At 39.6% G+C, this 23,484-nt stretch overlaps 1 protein-coding gene across 3 annotated transcripts in view; it reads left to right on the top strand.

Annotated features, from left to right (window-relative positions):
* LOC136883239 (serine/threonine-protein kinase SIK2) overlaps window positions 1-21,547 on the top strand; it is a 566,180-nt gene extending 544,633 nt beyond the window's left edge. For 2 of the 3 annotated variants that reach the window (XM_067155444.2, XM_067155442.2), the window contains one exon: window positions 16,011-21,547. In XM_067155444.2, coding sequence (XP_067011545.1) covers window positions 16,011-16,112 — 102 coding nt within the window. In that variant the 3' untranslated portion in view covers window positions 16,113-21,547. Of the gene's footprint in view, window positions 1-10,876; window positions 11,267-16,010 lie in introns of those variants that run through there. The other variant, XM_067155443.2, reaches the window with a different exon arrangement.
* Window positions 21,548-23,484: the final 1,937 nt, after the last annotated feature.

Below are 23,484 nucleotides of genomic sequence, written 5' to 3'. Positions count from 1 at the left end.
CTCGAAATTCCAAGCACCAGAAATGAAGTTCTTACGCACAATGATCCAGAAGACCAGGAGGGATAATATCAGTAATGAAAAAGTCAGAGAAGACGTAGGACTAGAAGACTGCTTACTCCAGAAGATCCAAAAGGCAAGACTGAAGTGGTTTGGTCATGTGAAAAGAATGAGTGCCATCAGGTCTGCAAGAAAGGAGTATGAAAGAGAAATCAGGGGAAAGAGACCAGTGGGCAGACGTAGAGAAAAATGGGCAGACTTAGTGAAGAAGGATGTAGAGGAGAGAGGTCAGGATTGGGAGCGGATGCAGCGAACAAAATGGAACGGGCTCGTATACCACACCTGGGAAACCGGGAGTTGGTCAACGATGATGATGATGACCAGTAATTATGTTCAGTTATTAAAAACAAGATTGTACATACGGAACAGTGTCAAGATGCGTTATCCAATCTACAAATATTTCTCCATGAATATCATTCCACTCACTTGTGGTAACTTACTACCGCAGCATTTTTTACCGATTGTTATCAAACTTTATGACGACTGCTATATCACTCGTTATCTATTTCGAAGAGCCTCATTGCTATATATCCACACTACTGCATTACACCACGATATTACTGGTGATAAACATAAACATAATAGGCATTTGTTCCTGGTCAAAAACTATTTAAAATAGTAGCCCACCTTGTTGATGCATTTTTGAGTCAGATCGTCACCTGCGATGAAACCACTACACTCCCGAATCCAAAGAAGCTAGTAAGGAGTGGCACAGGAAAGGGGGGGCAGCACCATACTGTCAGCTGGCGAGGTTTTTCTCGATCGGCGAGGCATTTTGCTGATTGATTTTTTGCATGAGCGACACACTGCATATCAATATAAATGGTCCGTTATTGGACATTATAAATTTTCCAGCTAACTCATTCCTGGTTGGCTGCGTGTCGCCCCCGTGTGCTAGGTTGGGCTCATCAGTTGGTACCTAGCACACCTACCAAGACGCATGGCTAGTGCATACCGTGGAGGCCACCGACAGTGCTAATGCACTATGAGAGACTTTGTCTCATTACCAAAAACTGATGCCTACTTGGCCATCAGATGATATAGATTCCCATCCTTAACACTGCATATCGGCGCAAAAGATGAGACCAACCGATTCGACAGGTGATCGTCCTGCACAACAATGCGCGGCCCCATACTGCAGCTCTGTCTCCAAGCTGCACTGGACAAAACTCTCCTTATAGCCCGGACTTATTGCCCTGCAATTTCCATTTGTTCAGACCCCTTAAGGAAGCTCTAGGAGAGCAATGATTTGAAGATGACGAGGGTATCAAAAAGCTGCCCATAAGCTGGGACAAATGCATTTCCAAAGCAGGAAACTATGTGGAAGTGCCTTGTCTTTTTCAATAAATAAATTTAAATAAAACGTACAATACTGTTTATGTTTCATCCCCCCTTGTAATAAGACAAATGAAAAATGATATCTCACAATGTTAAAAAAACTAACATCTTTTGTCTAACACCATTCATTAATTTACAAACTTTAAGTGTGTCATCTTGTAAAGAACAACATTAAAATTAAATAATAAGGGAGACTGTTGGAAACTGAATATTAATAAAAGTGAATTCTTTCCTCCGGTTAAGAATTTAAAAGATACCAAGTTTAACTTAGAAGAATTAGCGATATTAGAAGCAGGGCCTAAACATAATTTGCTTAAGGTTTATAACAATAATAAGAAAGATATAGTAGAAATAATAGCAGAAACAGAACAAGTCATATCCAAGATAGACGTAGAAGAGCAGGAGGCGACAAGGCATGAAGTGTGTGTAAATATACTGCCTAAGTTCAATATGATGTCAAATCACTTATACAATAGGACTCGTTTCGACCCCGTTTTAAAAAGCCATCAGATGCTATAGATGTTGATTCCCATTAGGGAACCTGAAATATTTGTTCCAAATGAGTAAATGGCCTGGCAAGCATCAATTTTTGAAAATGGGACAAAGTCTCTCACAGTGCATTGGCACTGCCGGTGGCTCCAAGTAGCCTACGCAGTTGCCTCCATGGTATGCACTAGCCCAACTTAGCACACTGGGGCGAAACGCTGGCAACCAGGAATGAGTTAGCCGGAAAATGTATAATGTCCAATAACGGACCAACTATATTAGTATTATAAATTTACTTATTCGGAACAAGTATTTGAGGTTCCCTGTGGGAAAGGACATCTATAGAAGTTTGACCAAACCGGATAAAGGTAATACGATATAAAGATGGAGGATTTTCTAAAGACTGGAAAGTTTGTATTAATTAAGAAAGATCAAGTTCAGAAGATGTTATAAGAAATAGGCTGTATTCCCAGTTCACAAATAATCTAATAAATTATGGACCAGGGCTTCCCAAGATGAGGGCATTGAGCAAAATTCACATACAGGAAATGCCCGTCAGACCAACTGTAAACTTTAGGAATAGTCCGATGAATGGTTTGTCCAAATGTATACAAATATTTTTAAAAAGCATTTTAACTTTACATCGGAAACAATAATTACCAATACAAACGATTTCTGTAATAGAACTAAGGATATTGCAATGGAAGACAATTACACAATTCATAGTCCCGACTTCTAAAACCAGAACATAGCGGTCTAAGCAAGATGGAAATTGAAGAATTCATTAAAATGTTAATATTTACGTCACAGAATAATTATTTTACTTTCAGTGACAAAATACATAAAGAAGGGAAAGGGTTGGCAATGTGTTAATCACATGGATGACATGTTTATTATTATGGATGAACGCAAATTAGATCCACATAAAATTGGTGAATGAAGTCGACAAGGATATTAAATTTACTATGGAATCAGAAGAAGGCAGATTACGCAGTTCTACTTCAATCGTCGTGCGGTATACTACCTTGTTTGTGCGGGCCATTTGTGCGCGACAGTGATAATCAATTGTGTTCGCTTATGTGTAGTGAAGCAGTGGTGAACCATGGAGACCGACAGTGGAGGAACGTTAGTATTGTCCGGGTCTAAATTACGAGTGGAACGTGAGATTGTCATACCCATGGATGAGGAATCCATAACTGATTCACCTAGTAATACGAGACAAATGCAAGGCTCTCAGTCAGAGACTGATTCACAGTGTCGTAATACGGAAATGTCAGAACGTCCTAATACAGAACAACTTAACAAACAACCCGAGGTGTCAAAAGTAGTTTCCCCCCCCGGAATATTATAATCGCTTTCACCGTGGACCATATGTTGTATTCGTGGAATCCAGTAACGAACAAAACATTGGTAGTTTACACCCTATGGCACTTGGTCGTCGATTCTAAGTTAAACGTCAAATCGATCCAACGTAAGGGACGAAATAGACTTCAAGTCACTTTCCATACGGCTTCTCAAGCCAGTGCCTTTTTGAGCAGCCGTATTCTTGAAACCCTAAAAATTAAAGCCTATATTCCATCTTCGCAAGTGTTGCGAGTAGGGATAATTCGGGGAGTCGAAAAAGGTTTAACTAATGAAGAAATTCTACAATACTTGGAATCTGAAGTACCAGTTAAAAGCGTTCAACGACTTAATCTTCGCGCAATTCAAGATGGAGAAACCCAATACCTCCCCACGGGTTTTATTAAATAGTTTTCAGGGCACAAACCCTTCCATCCCATGTTGCCTTATATAAGGTTTATATGGAAGTTGAACCCTACATTTTTTCACCAATCCGCTGCCGCAAATGCCAGCGCTATGGACATGTAATACGACAATGTCAGGCCAAAAATGCACGTTGTGGAAAATGTTCTCAGCAGCATGAAACCCAGGCTTGTACTGAGAAATTCACGCAATGTGTTTACTATAAGAAAAATCATGTTATGGGTTCCTCGGCCTGTCCTGAACACAAGTATCAGGTTCAAATTAAACGGTTAATGAGCACCGAATATTTGTCTTTTCCAGAAGCTAAAGCTCGAACCGCCCTTCCAATTTATCTTCTGAGCAACAGGAAAATCAATTCCCTCCGTTGCCATCGAATCCTCCATCCCCCCGACATCTAACCCTCGTAAACGTAAGTTTACTCAGGTCATCGTGCAATCTCCCCCTCCTACACCTCAGCCCGGCCATACTGCGAAATGAGCATCTGGTCCCATCACAGCAACCTTACCCATCAAGTTCGTCACAACCCCACAAGGCATAAACTATCCTCCTACGAAGGAACGACTCCATCAAGAAATCCAGCAATTGCTGGTAACGTTACTCCAAAGTATGAGCCATGAGCCACAGATACACCATGTTCTATATAAACTAAGAGATCATATAATGAACATTCTCGTATGATTCAATTATTACAATGGAATTGTCGAAGTGCCACCTCTAAACGACATGAATTACAAATTCTCATAAATGAAACGCAAGCTAATATTATTTTCTTACAAGAAACGTGGTTTCAACCACAATTTTCTTTCAGATTAAGAGGTTATCAAGTATTCCGATACGATGGTAATAGTTTTGATGGAGTAGCCACATGTGTACAAGATTCACTACACTTCACACAACTATCTTTGCACGTATGCAGTAGGGATCATTCACCATAATACTTGTTTTATAAATATTTATTGCCCCCCTCGCATTTACATTACTCAAAATCAATGGACGCATTTTTTCCAGCAATTCGCACAATTCCAACACCTTTTTATTCTCGCGGATTTCAATTGCCACCACGCCGAGTGGGGGTGTACAATTGACATGATAAAAGGCTCCAATTTACTTGTTACCTCCAATCATCAGAATCTGTTTATTTTAAATGATGGTTCCCCAACCCGTTTAACTCCGCCTGGTTCCCCACCCAGTGCCGTGGACCTTACATTATGTCGTACAAATATGGTTTCTATAACCACCCGGCACACATTATCCGACACCTACACCAGTGACCACTTCCCAATTGTTATAACATATCGGAATAGGCCAATAACTTCCCAGTATACGCCACCTTCCTTCACAAGTAATGTCCGATCCTATAAAAATTTCAATATTTCAAACTATCAATCATATCTCAATCATATCTTGCAGCAGGAACACGAGTCACCTATTACCTTTTCAATATTACTCCCTTATTTAACCCAATATTTAAATATGTTTCATCCGTGTAGACCGCTTAAGGTAACGAACCCCCCACAGGAGTACGAAATAAAATGGTGGGATAAAGAATGCCACGATCTCATTCATAAGAGAAAACAATTATTTAAACAATATCGCCAATCAATGACCCAGCATCATTATTTCCAGTTACGAAATCATATAGCAAAAACAAAGCTTATCTTTAATGCCAAAAAACGAAAAGCTTGGCAATCCTTTATTTCTACTTTAACTCCACAGTTACCAGCCGCGAAATTCTGGAACGTTATCCGCATAACTAGAACATTCCAATACCAAACTCATTTTTCATATCCGCGACAAGTTTTAGAAGACTTTCTATATACCCTCGCCCCAGTATCAGTAAATCCTCCCTTTCTACCTAACTCAATGGACAATTCTCGTCAATTTACTTCATTATTAAACCCAATTACATATAATGAACTTCAATCTCTATTATGCACCGTTAATAGTTCATCACCAGGACCTGACGCCATTACTTATCTTATGCTAAAGGCCCTTCCCCCCAACGTCCACCTTTATTTACTACAATATTACAATGGTATTCTTGAGTCGTTACAAGTACCAATAACATGGAACGATTTTTTCATAACCCCTATTTTGAAACCCACAAAACGACCTACAGACCCTGAAAATTTTCGTGGCATTGTACTGGGATCATGTATACGAAAAGTTTTCTGTAAAATCCTCATGAAACGAATGGCGTGGTTATTAGAACATCACTCGTTATTACCTAAGTATCAATTCGCTTTTAGACGTGGTCATAGTACACAGGAACCTATCATTATTTTCCTACTCGATATTTTATTAGCAAAATGGCGGAAACAATCTACCATTGCAGTCTTTTTAGATATTAAAGGCGCCTATGATGCTGTGTTATTGCATATCCTCTGGGAGAAATTATTTATTTATGGATTCCCCATCAGATTTCTTTCTATTTTAACACATGGGTGACGGGCCCCGAGAAATCTCGTAGTACGCTCGCCAGCGGTAGGTGACGGGCCCCGAGAAATCTCGATTTTATTCACGACATTGTTTTCGGTCTTCCTGTGACATCTCTTGACCATATCTTGAACTATTTCGGACGTGCACATTGAGTAGAATAAATCGTAGATGTATATCTGCCACTTTTCTTTTATTCACGGCCTCTTTTATTCTTTGATTTAGTTTCGAAACGTCGACTTTCTTTCTGCCGGTTCAGTCAATGACAAGATGGAGCGCCCGCGGAATACGGTGTTAGCTGACGACGTTATTTTAAAAGAATTATATGCCGATGATCGTTCAAATGGAAATAGTCTAATGAATTAGTGGAAACTGAATGTAAGAGTGATAGCGGAAGTGATATTCAAGCCTCTACAAGCCGTAATTTACCTAGTGTACTTATTTATTCAAGTGATTCTGACGACGACAACGATGTAAACATTAATGATGTTTTAGGAATTGACGCTGAATATGGTTTTGTAAAGGCAGATCCACTATTACTAGGGGCATTGGAGAGTACCCATACCAACTTTAAAGATAAAATATTGACTGGTTTAATATTTATTAACGTCTTTATAACCAAGTGCACCCTAGCATGGTTAGTAGAAAAATGTCCGGTCCACAGGGTATGTGACAAGCTCAAGCATCCGGTCAGCAATGTGTTAAATCAACTATTCACCAACCGTCGGTTAACCATCAAATCAACTCAACACACAATTGAAAGCCGATATACATCACAGGGATTACCACAGGGATCGATACTAAGTGGAATTTTGTTTGCTCTTTATATGAAAGAGTTAGAATCTATTGTGACACCACATGCTCGAATTCTAGCCTTTGCGGATGACTATGTCAATTATTATTCCCACCCAAACATTGACAATTGTAGAGCCACAATATCTCACGTTTTGAGTTTAGTTTTTCGATGGTTAACGACCCACGGACTTTCTCTTTCTTTATCTAAGTGTGCAGCGATGATTTTTACTAATAAACGAAGCTTTGATAGAAGTCCTATTACTTTTGATACTTATAGCATCCCCTTTGTCCCACAACACTTATATTTAGGCGTCTATATAGACCAAAGACTTACATGGCAACCCCAAATACAGTATTTAATTAGGAAATCTGATCGCTATATCACCATATTACGAACGGTAACGAAACTGACCCCTTGTCAGCATTACAATTATATCGTGCAACCATCCGTTCCACACTTGATTATAGTGCACATATTATCGATTTAGCCTCTAAAAACAGTTTATTAGCCTTGGATCGTTTACAATTTTCTGCATTACGTATCAGCGTGGGTGCCCTCTGAACAACACCTACTAACGCTTTATTAGTGGAAACTACAGAAGAACCGCTGCCCATTCGAAGGATAAAAATTTCGAAAAAATTTCTACTTAAACATATTAGCAGATCGAACTCTCTTATCGTCCCCAAATTAAAATTATTATGTGAATACTATCAACAGCGACCTCCACCTAATAATCAGTACCCCGCCATATATATGGCATATGCTGAAATGCACCATATTGCTGAGATTATATTACGAACACCACGCTTCAATATGTACCGGTACTCATATAGCTACGATATTCAAACATTCTGTCCATCAATTATCATTGTACCTTTTGATTCTTCGAATCAAACAATGCATGCACCTAACCTCATACCATACGCTCATAAGAAATTTAAAAGTTTAATTACTTCACCAGATTATCACATTTTTACCGATGGGTCAAAGTCGTGTACTGGAGTTGGAGCAGCATTTTTTGATCCACAAACACAAACTAGCTTTAAATATCCGTTGCCTAATAATTTAACTCTCTTTACAGCAGAACTATATGCCATATATCAAGCTCTATTATATGTCCAACAATTGCATTCCAGAAAAATAAATATATTTAGCAATTCTCAAAGTGTGCTACAAGCTCTACAATCTTTCTCCCACAGTCAAAACACATATGTCTACGAAGTTAAACATCTCCTTTATCAACTCGAAACATCTGGCTTTGTTATAACGTTATTATGGATTAAAGGACATAGTCAGCACGTAGGCAACGACATGGCCGATATAGCAGCCAAAGAGGCTAGTGCAGATACCACGAACTTATTACAAATCAAAATTCCGGTCTCAGATTTCCTTCCATGTTTTAAACACGAAGCTCAACACGCATGGTACACACAATGGCGTATATCAGCTGGTACGAAAGGCCAGTATTATTACCAAATTCAACCGAATATTCCCACACTCCTGTGGTTTGCAAACGGTAAATACACACGACGTCACATCACTAATATAATTAGATTACGCTTTAATCATTCATTAACCCCTGTAGACTTATCTTGATTTCACATTACGAATGACCCAACTTGTTCCTGTGGAGAACCTTATGGCGACAGCGACCATTTATTTTTCCGATGCCCCCAATATGCACACTACCAGGCAATTTTAATGCAGAAATTAATTAAAGTACACGTACCTTTACCTACACGACTATCAGTCTTGCTGTCTCAACCTTCACCTATTATCATTGCTATTTTAAACGAGTACCTTGATAACACTCATATCAAATTGTAATTACGCTCTAGATTTTCAGTTGTTTTTTCCGACATGTTTGCGAAGTGGCATTTCTATACGTTCCTGGTGAGTGTATCTCGCCCCAAGAGTTTTCCTTAGTCCTAATCTTGTACAGTGTATTACGTTTATGCTGCTAAAGAAACATAAGACATCTGTGTATTCGAACAGCGTATATAGTGTCATACTTTCATGGATCTACACACAAAAGACATAATAGTACCTTTTTCAGTTTGTCTATCTAAGTGTATTTGTGTCTAAAACGATAATTAATTATGTAAATGTGTGTTGATGTGATACAAGTGAAATATTACCTTGGACTTGTGACTGGGAAATAATATATTGAATCCCAAATAAATATCCTCAAGACAAGACGACAGATTATTAAAATATTTGGGTGTTATAATAATGGGAACAAATAGAGAATTAGAGTAACAGATTTTGAGAAAGAAAACATACACTAGCACTACTGGGGCAGTGTTCTCTTAGCAGGGTACTTAACATGACAAAATTTTCGGCATTAGTACAGCCCGTAGACCGGCGTAATTTGTAATGTTACAAGTGAGTGGAATTAGTGAAATCTTACTTGGGAAGCGTCTTAGAGGAGAGATGTATTCTTTGCGATGTCCAGGAACCCACCATCCCGCCCCAAAAAGTACATTTACTTTTATAACCTAATAAAGATTATTACACGCCATGTTCATTTCTGAAGTAGGTACTTGTATTCTTATTGGCCAATGTAAAGTGGCACGTGATCACCTTCCCGTCAAGTATGTTGATGATAATCCGTTACCAACCGCAGCACAATAAAAGCGGAAGTCGTATACGAAACTAGGGGCCTAACGCCGCTTCTCACCGTCCAGACCAATGGTCTTGTCCACGGCAAGAATTCTAACCGTCCAGACCAATGGTCTTGCCTAGATCCTATCCTAACCGTTTACGAAACTAGGGGCCTAACGCCGCTTCGCGGCTGCTAACCGTCCAGACCAATGGTCTTGTCCACGGCAAGAATCCTAACCGTCCAGATCATTGGTCTTGTCCACGGCAAGAATCCTAACCGTCCAGACCAATGGTCTTGCCTAGATCCTATCCTAATCGTATACGAAACTAGGGGCCTAACGCCGCTTCTAACCGCCCAGACCAGTGGTTTTGTCCACGGCAAGAATCCTAACCGTCCAGGCCAATGGTCTTGTCCACGGCAAGAATCCTAACCGTCCAGACCAATGGTCTTGCCTAGATCCGTATACGAAACTAGGGGCCTAAGTCCGCTTCGCGAATGGCAAGAACGGGGAACAATTCGAAGCATAGTTCCTAAGTACAGAGGTTGGCAGCACTGAGCACTGCTCCAGAACATCCTTTCCAAGAAGGCCGCGAGCGAGAAAACAAACGACAGTCGTTACGCGCCTGTGTGAATAGCGGTCCACGGGCTGGACTAATGATAAATTTTCAAAAAGGAATGAATATAATTTATGAGACTGCAGATAAGAATTATGGAGATAAAATAAAGAAAAAATTGATAAATAAAACCAAACCAACCTTGAGTAAAGAATAGAAAGACAATAGACATGCATGCTTATAGACGGTATTGAAACTGCATATAAAACAAACAATAATAATAATAATAATGACAATAATAATATTTTATTTATTTGCATAAAGTCAACAAGTCGTTAAATTCCATAAATCAGGAGTGTATTGTATTAAGTACTTTCTAGAAGAGTGTGTGAGCATATGAAGGAAGACATGAAAATATCGTACACAGTAAGGTAAGGGTGTTTTAGAGAAAATATGGATTTATTCAGACCATTTCCTCTTATTGGTCACTTGAAAGCAACGTCAATTTTGTTTCGGTTTGGACGACAATGTAAAGGATGATAGTGCACGCAGTAAGTTACAGCTCACAATCGATCAATACTGATCTGCATTTAGGGCAGTCGCCCAGGTGGCAGATTCCCTATCTGTTGTTTTCCTAGCCTATTCTTAAATGATATCAATGAGATTGGAAATTTATTGAACATCTCCCTTGGTAAGTTATTCCAATCCCTAACCACCCTTCCTATAAATGAATATTTGCCCCAATTTGTACTCTTGAATTCCAACTTTACCTGCATATTGTGATCTTTCCTACTTTTAAAGACGCCACTCAAACTTATTCGTCTACGAATGTCATTCCAGGCCATCTCCCCGCTGACAGCTCGGAACCAGCCCAAGCGCAAGTCGTATACGAAACTAGGGGCCTAACACCTAGTTTGCGGAACCAGCCCAAGATCTGCAAAGTCATCATCTTCGTTAAAATATTCTTAGTTTTCATTTACATTTTTTAAATTTATTTCCCATGAGTACAGACACTATTTTATTCTTAACTCTCTGTAATATACATTTTTCTATATTATAATTGTAGCATGTTAATTTAAGATGATTTTAAAGTGTAACATATTTTCAGTGTATTCCTTGTATGATTGGTTAATGATTCGGACTTTTGACGTTAAGGTTACCTACAGGCTGATGATGCCCTTAAAAAGGGGCGAAACATGTTCCTAAGAAGTGTACATAGTATTTTGTAAATTTCACCCACGTAGCACGTGGCATGTATTGAATAGGTGGTACAATAGAATACATTATTTTGTGATAATTTGCTTATATACCACTTAGTTGAGCAGCTCGTCTTCTTTCTCCCAATTCTTCCCAGCCCAGACTTTGCAACATTTTTGTAACGCTACTCTTTTGTCGGAAATCACCCAGAACAAATCGAGCTGCTTTTCTTTGGATTTTTTCCAGTTCTTGAATCACGTAATCCTGGTGAGGGTGACATACACTGGAACCATACTCTAGTTGGGGTCTTACCAGAGATTTATATGCCCTCTCCTTTACATCCTTACTACAACCCCTAATCACCCTCATAACCATGTGCAGAGATCTGTACCCTTTATTTACAATCCCATTTGTGTGATTACCTCAATGAAGATCTTTTCTTATATTAACACCTAGATACTTACAATGATCCCCAAAGGGAACTTTCACCCCATCAATGCAGTAATTAAAACTGAGAGGACTTTTCCTGTCTGTGAAACTGACAACCTGACTTTTAACCCCGTTTATCAACATACCATTGCCTGCTGTCCATCTCACAACATTATCGAGGTCATGTTGCAGTTGGTCACAATCTTGTAACTTGTATAGCATAGAATAATAAATAACATCATCCGCAAAAAGCCTACCTTCTGGTTTTCCTCCCCTCTTCTCTATGCACTTCCACACTGAATCTGTCCACTTCTTTCAGGGTCTCTTTTCAGTTAACTTCTCTGAAAAAGCTTTCTTTGGCACTCTCTCTTCTCCCATTCTCAGCATATGCCCATACCACTTTAGCTTTCTTCTTTCTATCATGTCCTGAAGTTTCAAGATTCCTGTCCTTTTCCTTATCCCTTCACTTCTAATTCTATCCTTTCTGGTCTTCCCCTCGATACCGGTTAGGAATTTCATCTCCGCTGCCTGTATTCTTCTCTCCTCTTGTTTTGTTGTAGTTCAGCTGCGTAGGTTCATAATAGGTTGAATATAATACTTTCTTACATTTCTCCGGGACATCTCGGTATCACAAAACACCCCTTACACTCGGGTAGAAGCTGTTTGCTTGTTGTATTCTTTTCCCAATTTCCTTGGTTATCTTTCCATCTGTGATCACACTTCCCAAGTACTTGAAACTTTTAACCACTTCCAGAATGTTACCATTTGGTTTTATCTTTCCTTCCTTACTTTCCCTTGTTATCGCCATTGTTTTACTTTTTTCTGTGCTTACTTTCATCCCAAATTTTTCTATCTCTTGATTCCATACATGCACTTGTTTTTGCACTTCCGTTTCATCCTCACCCCATATCACTGTATCACCTGCAAACAACATGGCTTTTGTTGCCTGTCTTCCCAATCTCTGTTTAATGTTCTTATGAATTTCATCAATGACTGTGATGAATAGTACACTTCCCTGTCAGAGACCAGTTTCAGTTTTTAACCATTTTGTTTTTCCTACACTACTACTAACACTTGCACTTGGTTAACTCCCACCATATGTGATTGCCAGAGCAAAGTCCCAGTCTCATCCATGGCTGTCACAATATGGAAGTTGCTGGTGTTGAGTGGAGCACAGTGTTATGAAAGGTGTTGCTCATAAGATCAGTCGTGCTGCAGTGGCACCTTCTGGTCCAGTGAGGAAAGCAATGGCAAACTACCTCACTCCTCATCTTCCCTAGTATGCCTCATTTGGGCTCTGCCATTAGTTTTTGTGGTTTCCCTATAACTGCATGGCCTTTGGTGGTGCTATTTGAGGATCCAACCAGCCTCTGGGCTGATGACCTAACAGACAGATGTCTTAATATAAAGATCAGGTCAAACGTTGATAAAACCATACTGTTCTTCCTCATCAGTCCTACTCTCTCAAGTATCTTAACTAAATGGGCAATAAAGGTGATCCCCCTGTAGTTGTTCAACTGTCAGTACGGAAATTAAATTGATAACATATGACATCCGCTGATGATTACCTGGTGTATTGCATAAGTCACTAAGAGATGGCGCCAGCGAACAGTACGCAGCGTATGAATTTGCCACATATGGCAGTTTGTTGTCTGACATTAACCTACCAACACACACAAGTTGAGTCCACCAAACACTAGTGTTTGTGTTGTATCCTTCAGTGATCATGTCGACGTTTGTGCCTGAAAAAGAATGTTTGCTGTACTCGTTGCTTTTCTTATTTAATCAAAAGGAAAAGTCATCGTTTGCTCGTACAAGTGTATAGTGAACACGCGCCATCAATTGGAACACGAGAGACCTGGTTTCAACAATTTAAACGTGGTGATTTCAATTTGAAAGACAGTGCGTGCTCTGGTAGACCACAAGACGAGCAATTGCAGGCATTACTGGATGATGACCCAAATCAAACTCAATAGCAATTGGCACAAGCATTAAATCTGTCACAAGAAACAATCAGCAGATGTTTACGAGCAATGGGGAACATCAATAAACTTGGTAAATGCGTCCCACACAATTTGAATGAACGGCAAATGGAAAACCGCAAAGTCACTTGTGAAATGCTGCATCATCGCCACAAAAGAAAATCATTTCTGTACCGAATTGTGACGGGTGACGAAAAATGGATTTATTTTGAAAACCCAAAGCGGAGAAAATCGTGGCTGTCACCTGGCGAAGCCGATCCTTCAACACCAATGGCAAACTGGTTCGGCAAGAAGACCATGCTCTGTGTCCGGTGGGACCAGAGCAGCAAAACCATTAATGCACAACGCTATTGCCAACAAATGATTAATTTAAATCACGCATTGATCGAAACATGTCAGGAATGAGATGTGGCAAAGTAATTTTGTTACACGGCAATGCGCCGTCTCACACAGCAAAACCAGTGAAAGACACCTTGAAATCGCTTGGATGGGACATCCTTCTGCACCCACCGTACTCCCGCAACCTGGCGTCGTCTGATTATCATCAAAGAGCAGCACTTCAGCAATTTCAAGGAAGTTGGAAAATGGCTTGAAGAATGGTTTGCCACAAAATACAAGCAGTTTTTCCGGCATACTATCCATAACTTACCTGAAAGATGGGTGAAGTGTATAGAAGCCGATATTTAGAATAAATACAAAATGACAAAATGAATTTGCCTTGAAAATTACGTGTTTTCTTTACCACAAAAACCTGGTATGTACCACGCTGTATTAAGATAATGTAAATCCATGGTCTGCATTTCGCCGATTGTATCACGCTGGATTGGAGAAATAATGGCTGATGTCCTTGTGGTTTCTCTGAGTTTATAGCCGAAACTAGCAGCATACGAGTTAAACACAAATGATCCTTCCTATTGGGTCGTACTTAACTTAGAGATTGATTGTTTAAATAATGCACTTGTTAGCATTATGTACTTTGCTAGCGCTGGCTGATATGATTAATTGTAGTCGACACCATGACTATAATGTGAGCGAGTTGAATCTTGTACGAGTTTATCGCTGCCTTGGCCCTTCATGGCTCTGCTTGACATGAAGTTCTCGCCTCACATACAGTAGTTCAGAAATCAGAGATTTGTTTTCAGTTTGCTTTATGTCGCACCGACACAGAAACGTCTAAAGGCCAGTCTGCACTGATTAACATTTAACAACATGTTAAATGTTAACTGGTGACATCAACATGTTGAATACTCTTTCATTGTGTCCACACTTAATAAACTTGACTTTCTTTGTCTATATACAGGTAGTTCATTATATCAATTTGTGGTAATACATTTAGGTGGTGTCTAGTATTTTCAAACAAGGACAATGGACTCAGATGAAGAGGATTACCGGGTGAGTTGGCTGTGCGGTTAGGGGCACGCGGCTGTGAGCTTGCATCCGGGGGTTAGTGGGTTCGAATCCCACTGTCGGCAGCCCTGAATATGGTTTTCTCCCGATCCTTTCAAACAGAACAAAGATGGCCTAGGCCACCATAGCTTAATTGGTAGAGCAACCGACGCGAAATCGGGAGGTTGTGGGTTCGGATCCCACTGGTGTCTGGCTGGCCATTTTTGTTCTGTACTTAACATCTCTTCAACACGTACTACTTGTACGTAACACGACCTAATACGTTGAAAGTCTGTTTCGATTACAATGCGGTCGTGAAAATTCAATATTCACTGTCATGAATTCTTTCCTTGGCCCTCAATTTCTTTCCTCTTGTATCCTGTACATTGTTCGAGGGATACCTGCCTTCATTCGTGTCCTCTGTGAGAATGGCTGCACACACTGACACCTAGATTCCTTAGCCATTCTTTACAGAAAAAAAAAAAAAAAAAAATTCTGTTAAATAAAAAAATAGAAGTTAAAGGTGAGAAATAGACCCTAGCATCACACGGCAATATTCTAATCAAACTACACTACAGTACTGGGAAAAAACCCTACAACCTGTTTTCCAGTCATTGACTGTGTCAGGCCTGTCGCACACTGCAGGCCAAGGGAAATGAAAACTGCTCTTCATTACACAACAGAAAAGCAAGCAACTACTACAGTTCTAAACATTTCAACAAGTTCTAATAGAAATATCGTTAAAACTAAATACTTAGATTATTTCAGCTGCTTGATTTCTTCCCTACTACATGTGATGGAAATTAAAACTACCATCAAACACTGAAAATGAAAGGAAGATGTCTAAAATAATTTCTCACAAAACTGCGCCGGAGACTTAAAACATAAATATGCGGGTTTTATTGAATTTTACTCGACTTTATGAATACGAAGTGCAGCAATACAACTGCTTGATACAGTTCTTGTCTGATATGTTGCAGGGCCCAGCATCTGGTTCCTACTTGCCATGGCAGACCACTCCCATGCAGCCCGTCAGCGAGAGTCCCATCCTGGAGCTGACAGAGCAGATGGAGTCCATCTGAGAGTTCTCGTATTGCTTGCGAGGTGCGTCAACCATCGAGACACTGAATGAAGTATCATTGTTGACATTCAGCTTTGTATTTCCAGTTGTTAGCAGAACAGGACTCATCTCATGTAGTTTGAAGTCTTGTGATAAACTACTGTTACTTGTCCACAGGCTACAGTAGGACTCAGACGAAAGAAGAGCCTCGGGATAGCTCGGGAAGAACAAATGGGGTGAAAGTTCCACATGTTTGATATAAATAAAGATCATCATGTAGAGCGGTGCTTTATGTTACACATGATTCAGTCAAATGAGTGGATCATCCAAAAACAGCTTCTATCTCACTGCGAGTCTGTGATTCTTTTTTTATTTTAATCTTGCCTTTAAATGATGAAGATGATGCTGACAAGTTTCTTGTGGTGGCGATGAACAAACAGGTGAAAGTGTATTGAAGCCTTTCAACATAAAACAGCTGTGCTTACTGAAGCAGATCCCTCCCTTTCTTGCTAAACATTTTGAAGAATTTATTCAAAAACACTGAAATATTTTACAGAATAACATACATCACTGCCTTTAGTCATGCTGCGTTTTCATTGCTGCCACTGGATGTGGGCTTGGGACTTCTAGCTCAGAAAGGAAAGCAATGGGACACCAGTTTCATAACAAAGGGGCATTATGCAAGTGCTGTCAACAGAAAATATCACTTGTGTCAAACCAAAGGCAGGAGATGAGACTAGTCTTAAACTTGAGAAACACAGAGTGTGAAGTAACTGTTTGTCAACTTCTTATTACCACCAGTGCCTCTTGTTCTTTGTAGACTTCTCTAGATGACACCACAGTAGGATGTTCTTCAGAGCCGAGTTGTTCTGCTTACCGACAATTTGAACACCTCAAGAACATTGTAACATCATCTTATCAGAATTCCTTTATGAACAGCTGTGTATAACCATTAAACACAACAAACTAAGTATGAACGATAACTGTGTTGCAGAAAGTCGAACACATGTTACTGCCCTCTTGTAGCTTTCCAAGCTACAGGATGGCTGATTGTTGGAAATAGTGTTCCAGGGTGTTTTTGCATGGTCAATAACATACCCCTTCAAGTCAAATGGCTAACGAACAGTTAACTTACATCTCCAACATTAAATCAAAATAATTCAGGTTACTCAAACCAGTGCAGCACTTACTGCTCAGCTGTTACACCATGTCACTTCTACTGAGAGTGTGATATTCTGACCGACTTTGGGGCAAAACACTGGTTAATGATTGAGTAATTTAAGTTGATACTGATCGCCAAACTGGACGTATGCCTGGTCAATTAAGCAGTAGTATTCACAGTCCTTTCAAACAAAATGAATGCAGTTCCTCACAATATACTCCCCGGATCATCGTGTTTCGAGAATTCTTATATCCCGAGAGGGGAAAGCAAATTTCATCGTGTAAAGTATGTTGTTGTTAATATTTGCGGATTCCTTTTTTCAGAAAGTTGAATAGGCAATTGGCATGATGGGCCTCATCAGCCATCTTTGGCATCAACACGCAGCAGTCCGCTTCTGTAATAAGTGGCACAGTGCAAGGACGAGAAGCGTACCCTGCGATGTTATACTGTTGATAGTTTTGTGCATAGGTAACTTTTTGTATGACCCTAACAGATTTGGTAAGCCTGTAATTCTGTACATGCACTGCTGGACTATGCTTTTTGATTCCACGCATCACTGACTCAGGTCACGAGGCGTCTACCACTTATTGAACCGTAACAACTCCCCTAGGCTCAAATTTCAAACTGAGCCACGTACCTTACACCACGGTTACAGATATGTGTTCTCTATTTGAACATTCTAGGAGTCGAAATGCATTGCATACTTTTTCTTTAACAACTTTAGACAAACTGTATTGGATGTAATTTTAATCTAATTCGACCGACTTTCCAAGACCTTCTGTCATTAGACCTAATGAATCAGACAATAAATCTGTAGACATACTGTGTTATACATACACACCTGTGTTGTATTTTACTGTATATTACAGACTCTGGGGCTGCCAAACTAAACATCGTAACAAAGACAGCATGACTGACACTCCTTGGTCAACTCTGTTGCTTCTTTCAGGGGCCATCCACGTTGCTTTGGAGGATGTAATACTTTGTAAAAATGAAATGAGGTACCCAGTATTTCCTTGCTCCCTCCCCAAATATTTAATTTCACATGGTGAAGTCAAGTGATGAGGCAGGTCCTCTGTTGCCCACCTCCCCTCGGTTTATTCTTAGTTTATAAGAATAACAAGAAACTTTGGTGAGCAAATTGGTTGTTTTCCCTGATGGGAAATGTGACACACCGAACTGTATGTTACAACAATTAGTTTTCAGAGCTGTACAGAAGACAGAATTGTTAGCCGGAAGTCAGTTACCTCACTTGTCATCTAAATGTGAATGTTTGACAACCAGCAAAAACATTGAATTTCTAGGCCTAGTATAAAATTGCACAATACTTTCCTTTATTTTGACCTTCAAAATTTTAAGAATTTATACTGTATTAACGAGAGATTTCTCTGTGACTAATGTCAGCCCCTCCCAATCCGACTCGCACAATCATTGCCGTCCTCTTGTATAAGGCGAGAACAGCTCATTAGTGCAGGTCAGGACAGAAAGAAGAACTAGAGTTGGCCACTGGTGTGGTCTAGAATGCCGTGGCCAGACAGAGCCTTCCTGTTCATCACCTTTGTGGTGCTTCAACAACTACATTTTTATTGAATTTGGAACTGTAAAGAGTTCGGTGAGATTGGTTCTTGGTACACTGAAGAAACTGGAGAAGTTGATGCTTTACTTCTCGGCATTACAATTTTTGTTTTACAAAGGACAAGACAACAGAACTTTGCAGTGAGTGACACCAATTTTCCTTCAAGAACAAGGGAGTGTACATATAATTTTATACAGTGATGCTGGCATCACCTAGTCATAGAAGAACTCGGTGTGAAGACAGTGCTTCCAGCATGATGCAATATTTTTATCAGATGAAAGTATGTCCTTTTGCCTTAATTTCTTTTTTGTACCAGAAGGCAGACGAGGTCCCCATTACGTACGTCCTTGTGGTGGGAGTGGTCAATGAAATGCTTTTAGTGGGAAGTGAATGCACATGGACACGCTGCAGCCTGCCTTGTCATGTTTCGTCATGTTTTGTCATGTGCCTGTGCATCAGTTTTGTGTTCCACGTTAGCACTGGTGAGGATCGAAGTGGCAGAACACTTCTCTCTCACGGCATTTCGTGACATGAGAGCACTGTGTCTTCCACTTGATTCAGTCACTCCCACTAAGAATTGCTGCAAAAAAAAACTTTGAATATTCTCTTGAATGCTTGTTTCATTCACCATAGAAAATGGTGAGATTTATGCTGCTAGTTTAATGTGAATTGACCTTTAAAACAACCTACCACCGTTGGTCCTTTGTTCTTGACCACTCCCTCCCAACAGTCGATGTTTCAAACTTTTTATATGTTTTACTGTCACCATCAACAAACACAATGGTCCAGACTGACTGCAGTGAAGATCAATTCAGACATCAGAACATGACGATGTTCAAACCAACTTCAATATTTGTGTTATTTTCCATCGTGTGACATCTCCACACACATTGTTTGTTGAAAAAAATAATTATTACTGTGCATTAGAGCTATAGCATGCACGATTTTCATTATAAACTGCTCCAAGCTGCTAATTGGTTGATCGTTCACACAAGTCTACCTGGTCCAGCAAGTGGTTTGAAAACGAAAGGAAACAAGTGTGTCAAAGAGTTGAGTTGACAGACTTCACCCTGCTGATGATCTGCTACATCAGGGAACTTAAAACGTCTGTCTTTAGCTTTCATACTGTGACACTCTTATCTTGAATGGATAATACAACGTGTTCAGGCCTAGGAGGACTGCAGCATCCATAAACGAGTAAAGGCAAGAAAAAACTGAATGCAAGGGAAATACAAATTCACACTCACACAGTACAACGCTCTCAGTTCTGAATAAAACAACCTAGCAAAACATACTAACATTTTTTGTTAATAGTTTATTTAGGTACATTGAATGCAAAAACAGATTCAAGACTGAGGAGGATAAGAAACATATTTTGTTCAGAAGTTAACGAAAGTAATAGGTATTTGATTTGATCCTGTATTGACGTGTCTAAATCTATTAAAGAAACTATTTATAATAGTTTGTGTCGGGTCTACCTTGTCAATACACTTTTAATAATAGAAAGTGATTTATTCATTGATACATGTTTCAGGAACATTATGCATTCTGATATTTCTCTAAGCTTATTAGTAATTATAAAGATTTTTTTCTAATAAATTTAGAAAATTGATGCTGACACTAAAATTTTACCTTCTAAAATGTACTTGATCCTCATTTTTTGTTTTGAATATACTCACAAAATCATGAATAAAATAATGAAATAATTCTATAAAGCTTCAGTTTTTGGAACCGAGGGGCGAAGAAAGGGTCGACTTTCCTCCCTAGGGAAGTTAATGGCTGCACAGCAATCAACACAAGTATACTGAAACTCCACATTAAAGGTGTAAAATCAAGATAGCATAAAATAAAAATTATTTTTATTAAGAATGAAGACCTTCACACACACCAGAATATTGTTTTATTATTTTGTCGTTGCTATAGGAAGCATGTGTATTGTTCTATGGAGGTCACACAACAAAATACTATAATTATTATAATAATTATAATTTGCATTCAGTTTATTATAAACTTCTCATATACTTGTCTACAAATACCTCACAAGTGAAAAATTAAAATCTCTAAAGAACAAAATTAATTTTTTGTACTACAGTATTCAATATGATTATTATAAATTTAATTCACAATTTATATTGGTACAATTTTGTTTTCCATTTTCAACCTTAAGACAGTAGTAGATTGGCAGTGGCTCCTAGGCCTGCACAAGGTGTATCACGATTCCAGTGTAAAGCTAACACGTGGCAGTATCTTGATGTAAAATGCAATACTGCAGCTGCTTTCCAAACTGAAGTTTATACACACAGAGATTTGAACTGGGAAAGCTTTGCTCAATTTTGAACGTTGCAGTAATGTGTGATTTATTGCCGGAGTATGTAATGTAGACTGAAATTTATTTCTTCCGTGTAAACATAATGTTTCTTTCATGTGAGTCTCCAGCTGTAAATAGGAGAGGATCCTTGTAGAACAGTCTAAGTTAAGACTGCCTGTAAGTTATAGCACAAAGCGTACAAATGTGTGACACAAGTAGCAATAACTTGTAGCTCTAGCCAAGTAGGATGAGCTTTGACTTTCTTTTTACAACAGGGGTGCTCTGCAGGTCGGAGCCAACTTGTGGTTAGCAACACTTGAAGCTTGAACTAAAGAGAGCAATATACTGTACTTTATTGGTGCAAACAAAATCAAAATGCTGCATTCAGTTGTTATTGAAAATAAAGTTGGTTTTTATTTAATTTCTATCCTATTTATTTACTAGCCTTTGCTATATTCCCTGTAAATGTGTCGGACAGGTATCATATGTCTCCAGTTGTGCAGTTCTTGGTGAACTAGGCCATGCTTCCTCATCAACTCCTGTATACTGAACTTTGCTTGGGCACCAGACCACATGGTGCTCCTCTCCAGTACATGAAGGTCAAACCTGGAGCCCAACCACCTCTCCTGCTCTTCAACTGCTTGAGCAAGAATATCGTAAGCATGAAGAATCTGTCCTCCTCCAACCCGGCTGGTTCACTCGCAAAGAGCAGAGCAAGCAGACACAGACAGGTAAGTACTTCAAGGTCAGATGTCCTGAGCCGTCTCCCATAGTCCTGGAGAGCTCCACACTCCTGTCTGCATCTGATGATGATGAAGAATGAAGGAATGACAATCAGTGGATCCAACCCGCAGTGCCTCACCTCACCAAAAACAATATTACGGACCAAGGGACTGTTTCCAAAGCACAATCCTGAATCGATGATGCTAATGGACTTCAATATCCATGTCAACGGTCCTTCATAATGGCACTTATCGCTAGTAAAGGAGAAGCATGGTATTTCTCAAGTTGCAGTACTAATCAAAGTTAGCATAAACTCTAAACATTATAGTACTACTCACAAGTATTATACGTCGTACAGGTAACGCAGACCTCTGGTATTTCTCACATGATGGCAAATCTCATAGGCAACGCAAATCCATAGTGTTCCTCACCTAGGTGTACTAATCACGGGCGCCGGTATTCCTGTGGTGTTCCATATATAGTGGGTACTAATCATAGGCAATGAAGACCAACGGTGTCACTCATATTGTGTTACTAACCACAGGCAACGCCCAGACCTGTAGTGTTTCTCACTTAATGGTACTAATCATGGGTAATGTAAGACCGCGGTGTTCCGCATTTAGTGGTACTATTCACAGGTACTGGAAACCCACAGTGAACGCCGCTCTACTGCTAAGAACTATTGAGCACCTAACAGAGTGGCTACTACTTGCAAGTAAAGGCGATCCATGGAACTAATCCAAAGTAGTTTCATGGTTCTGATGCAATCATCCCTTGGTTGTCCCTTTTAGTCTCCTTTTACAACAGACAGGTGATAACATGGGACTATTCTTCATCTACATTCCCCACCCACAGGGGGTAGACAAAGAGAAAAAAGAAGGAAAAAATATTACGGATCCGTCACTTCGAAAAAGGAAGTAACGGACGAAGAAAGCCAAGGGCTACAAAGGGCGTGAAAATGAAAGACTCCCTAGGCCTTGAATGCTCTAATACCGTCAGGGTCGGAAAAGAACAAGAGTTGACCAAGGGAGGTCAGACAGGATAGATGAAAGTGAGGAGCCTGGCACAAGTAAGTCGTGTCTGCATCTACACCAGTTCTTAGCCCGTTAAAACATTTCCAGATGTACAGACACGTGACAAATACTAGCTGTAGCATGTGCACGACTATATTTCTGTCCACCCCTCAAATTCTGAGGCACAGAAGTGGACACGACTCTCTCTGTGGCCCTTCACAGTAACAAACACCGTCTATAGAATTAGTTACAGACTCTTGGATTTTACCTTATTTTTAGCTGTAATCATAGAACAGAAGATGCCATGAGCTATTTTCTTGTAAAACCAACTGTAAGAGTGATACATTGTAGGCTCCTTCTGAGAAACTTCTACCTAAGGTCAGAATACCATGTTTCATTAAGATCCACCCATAATACTGTGACAGACACAAACTGAACTCTACGACGTTAGTATTCTTGTCAGAATATGGCAATGTGAGTTCGTGGTTTATAGCATTTAAAAATCAGAGATTTAGCATTTTGTAGCAAATTGATTAAAAATAGGCATAATTTGCTAAACTGCACACACAACAGTTGGGAGTAAAATCATACTGTTTAATCACACATTGCTCG

This window comes from Anabrus simplex, chromosome 11 (assembly GCF_040414725.1).
Source record: "Anabrus simplex isolate iqAnaSimp1 chromosome 11, ASM4041472v1, whole genome shotgun sequence".
Classification (NCBI taxonomy): Eukaryota; Metazoa; Arthropoda; class Insecta; order Orthoptera; family Tettigoniidae; genus Anabrus; species Anabrus simplex.
Note: the sequence above shows the minus strand (reverse complement) of the source record. Positions and strands in the feature narration are given on the sequence as shown.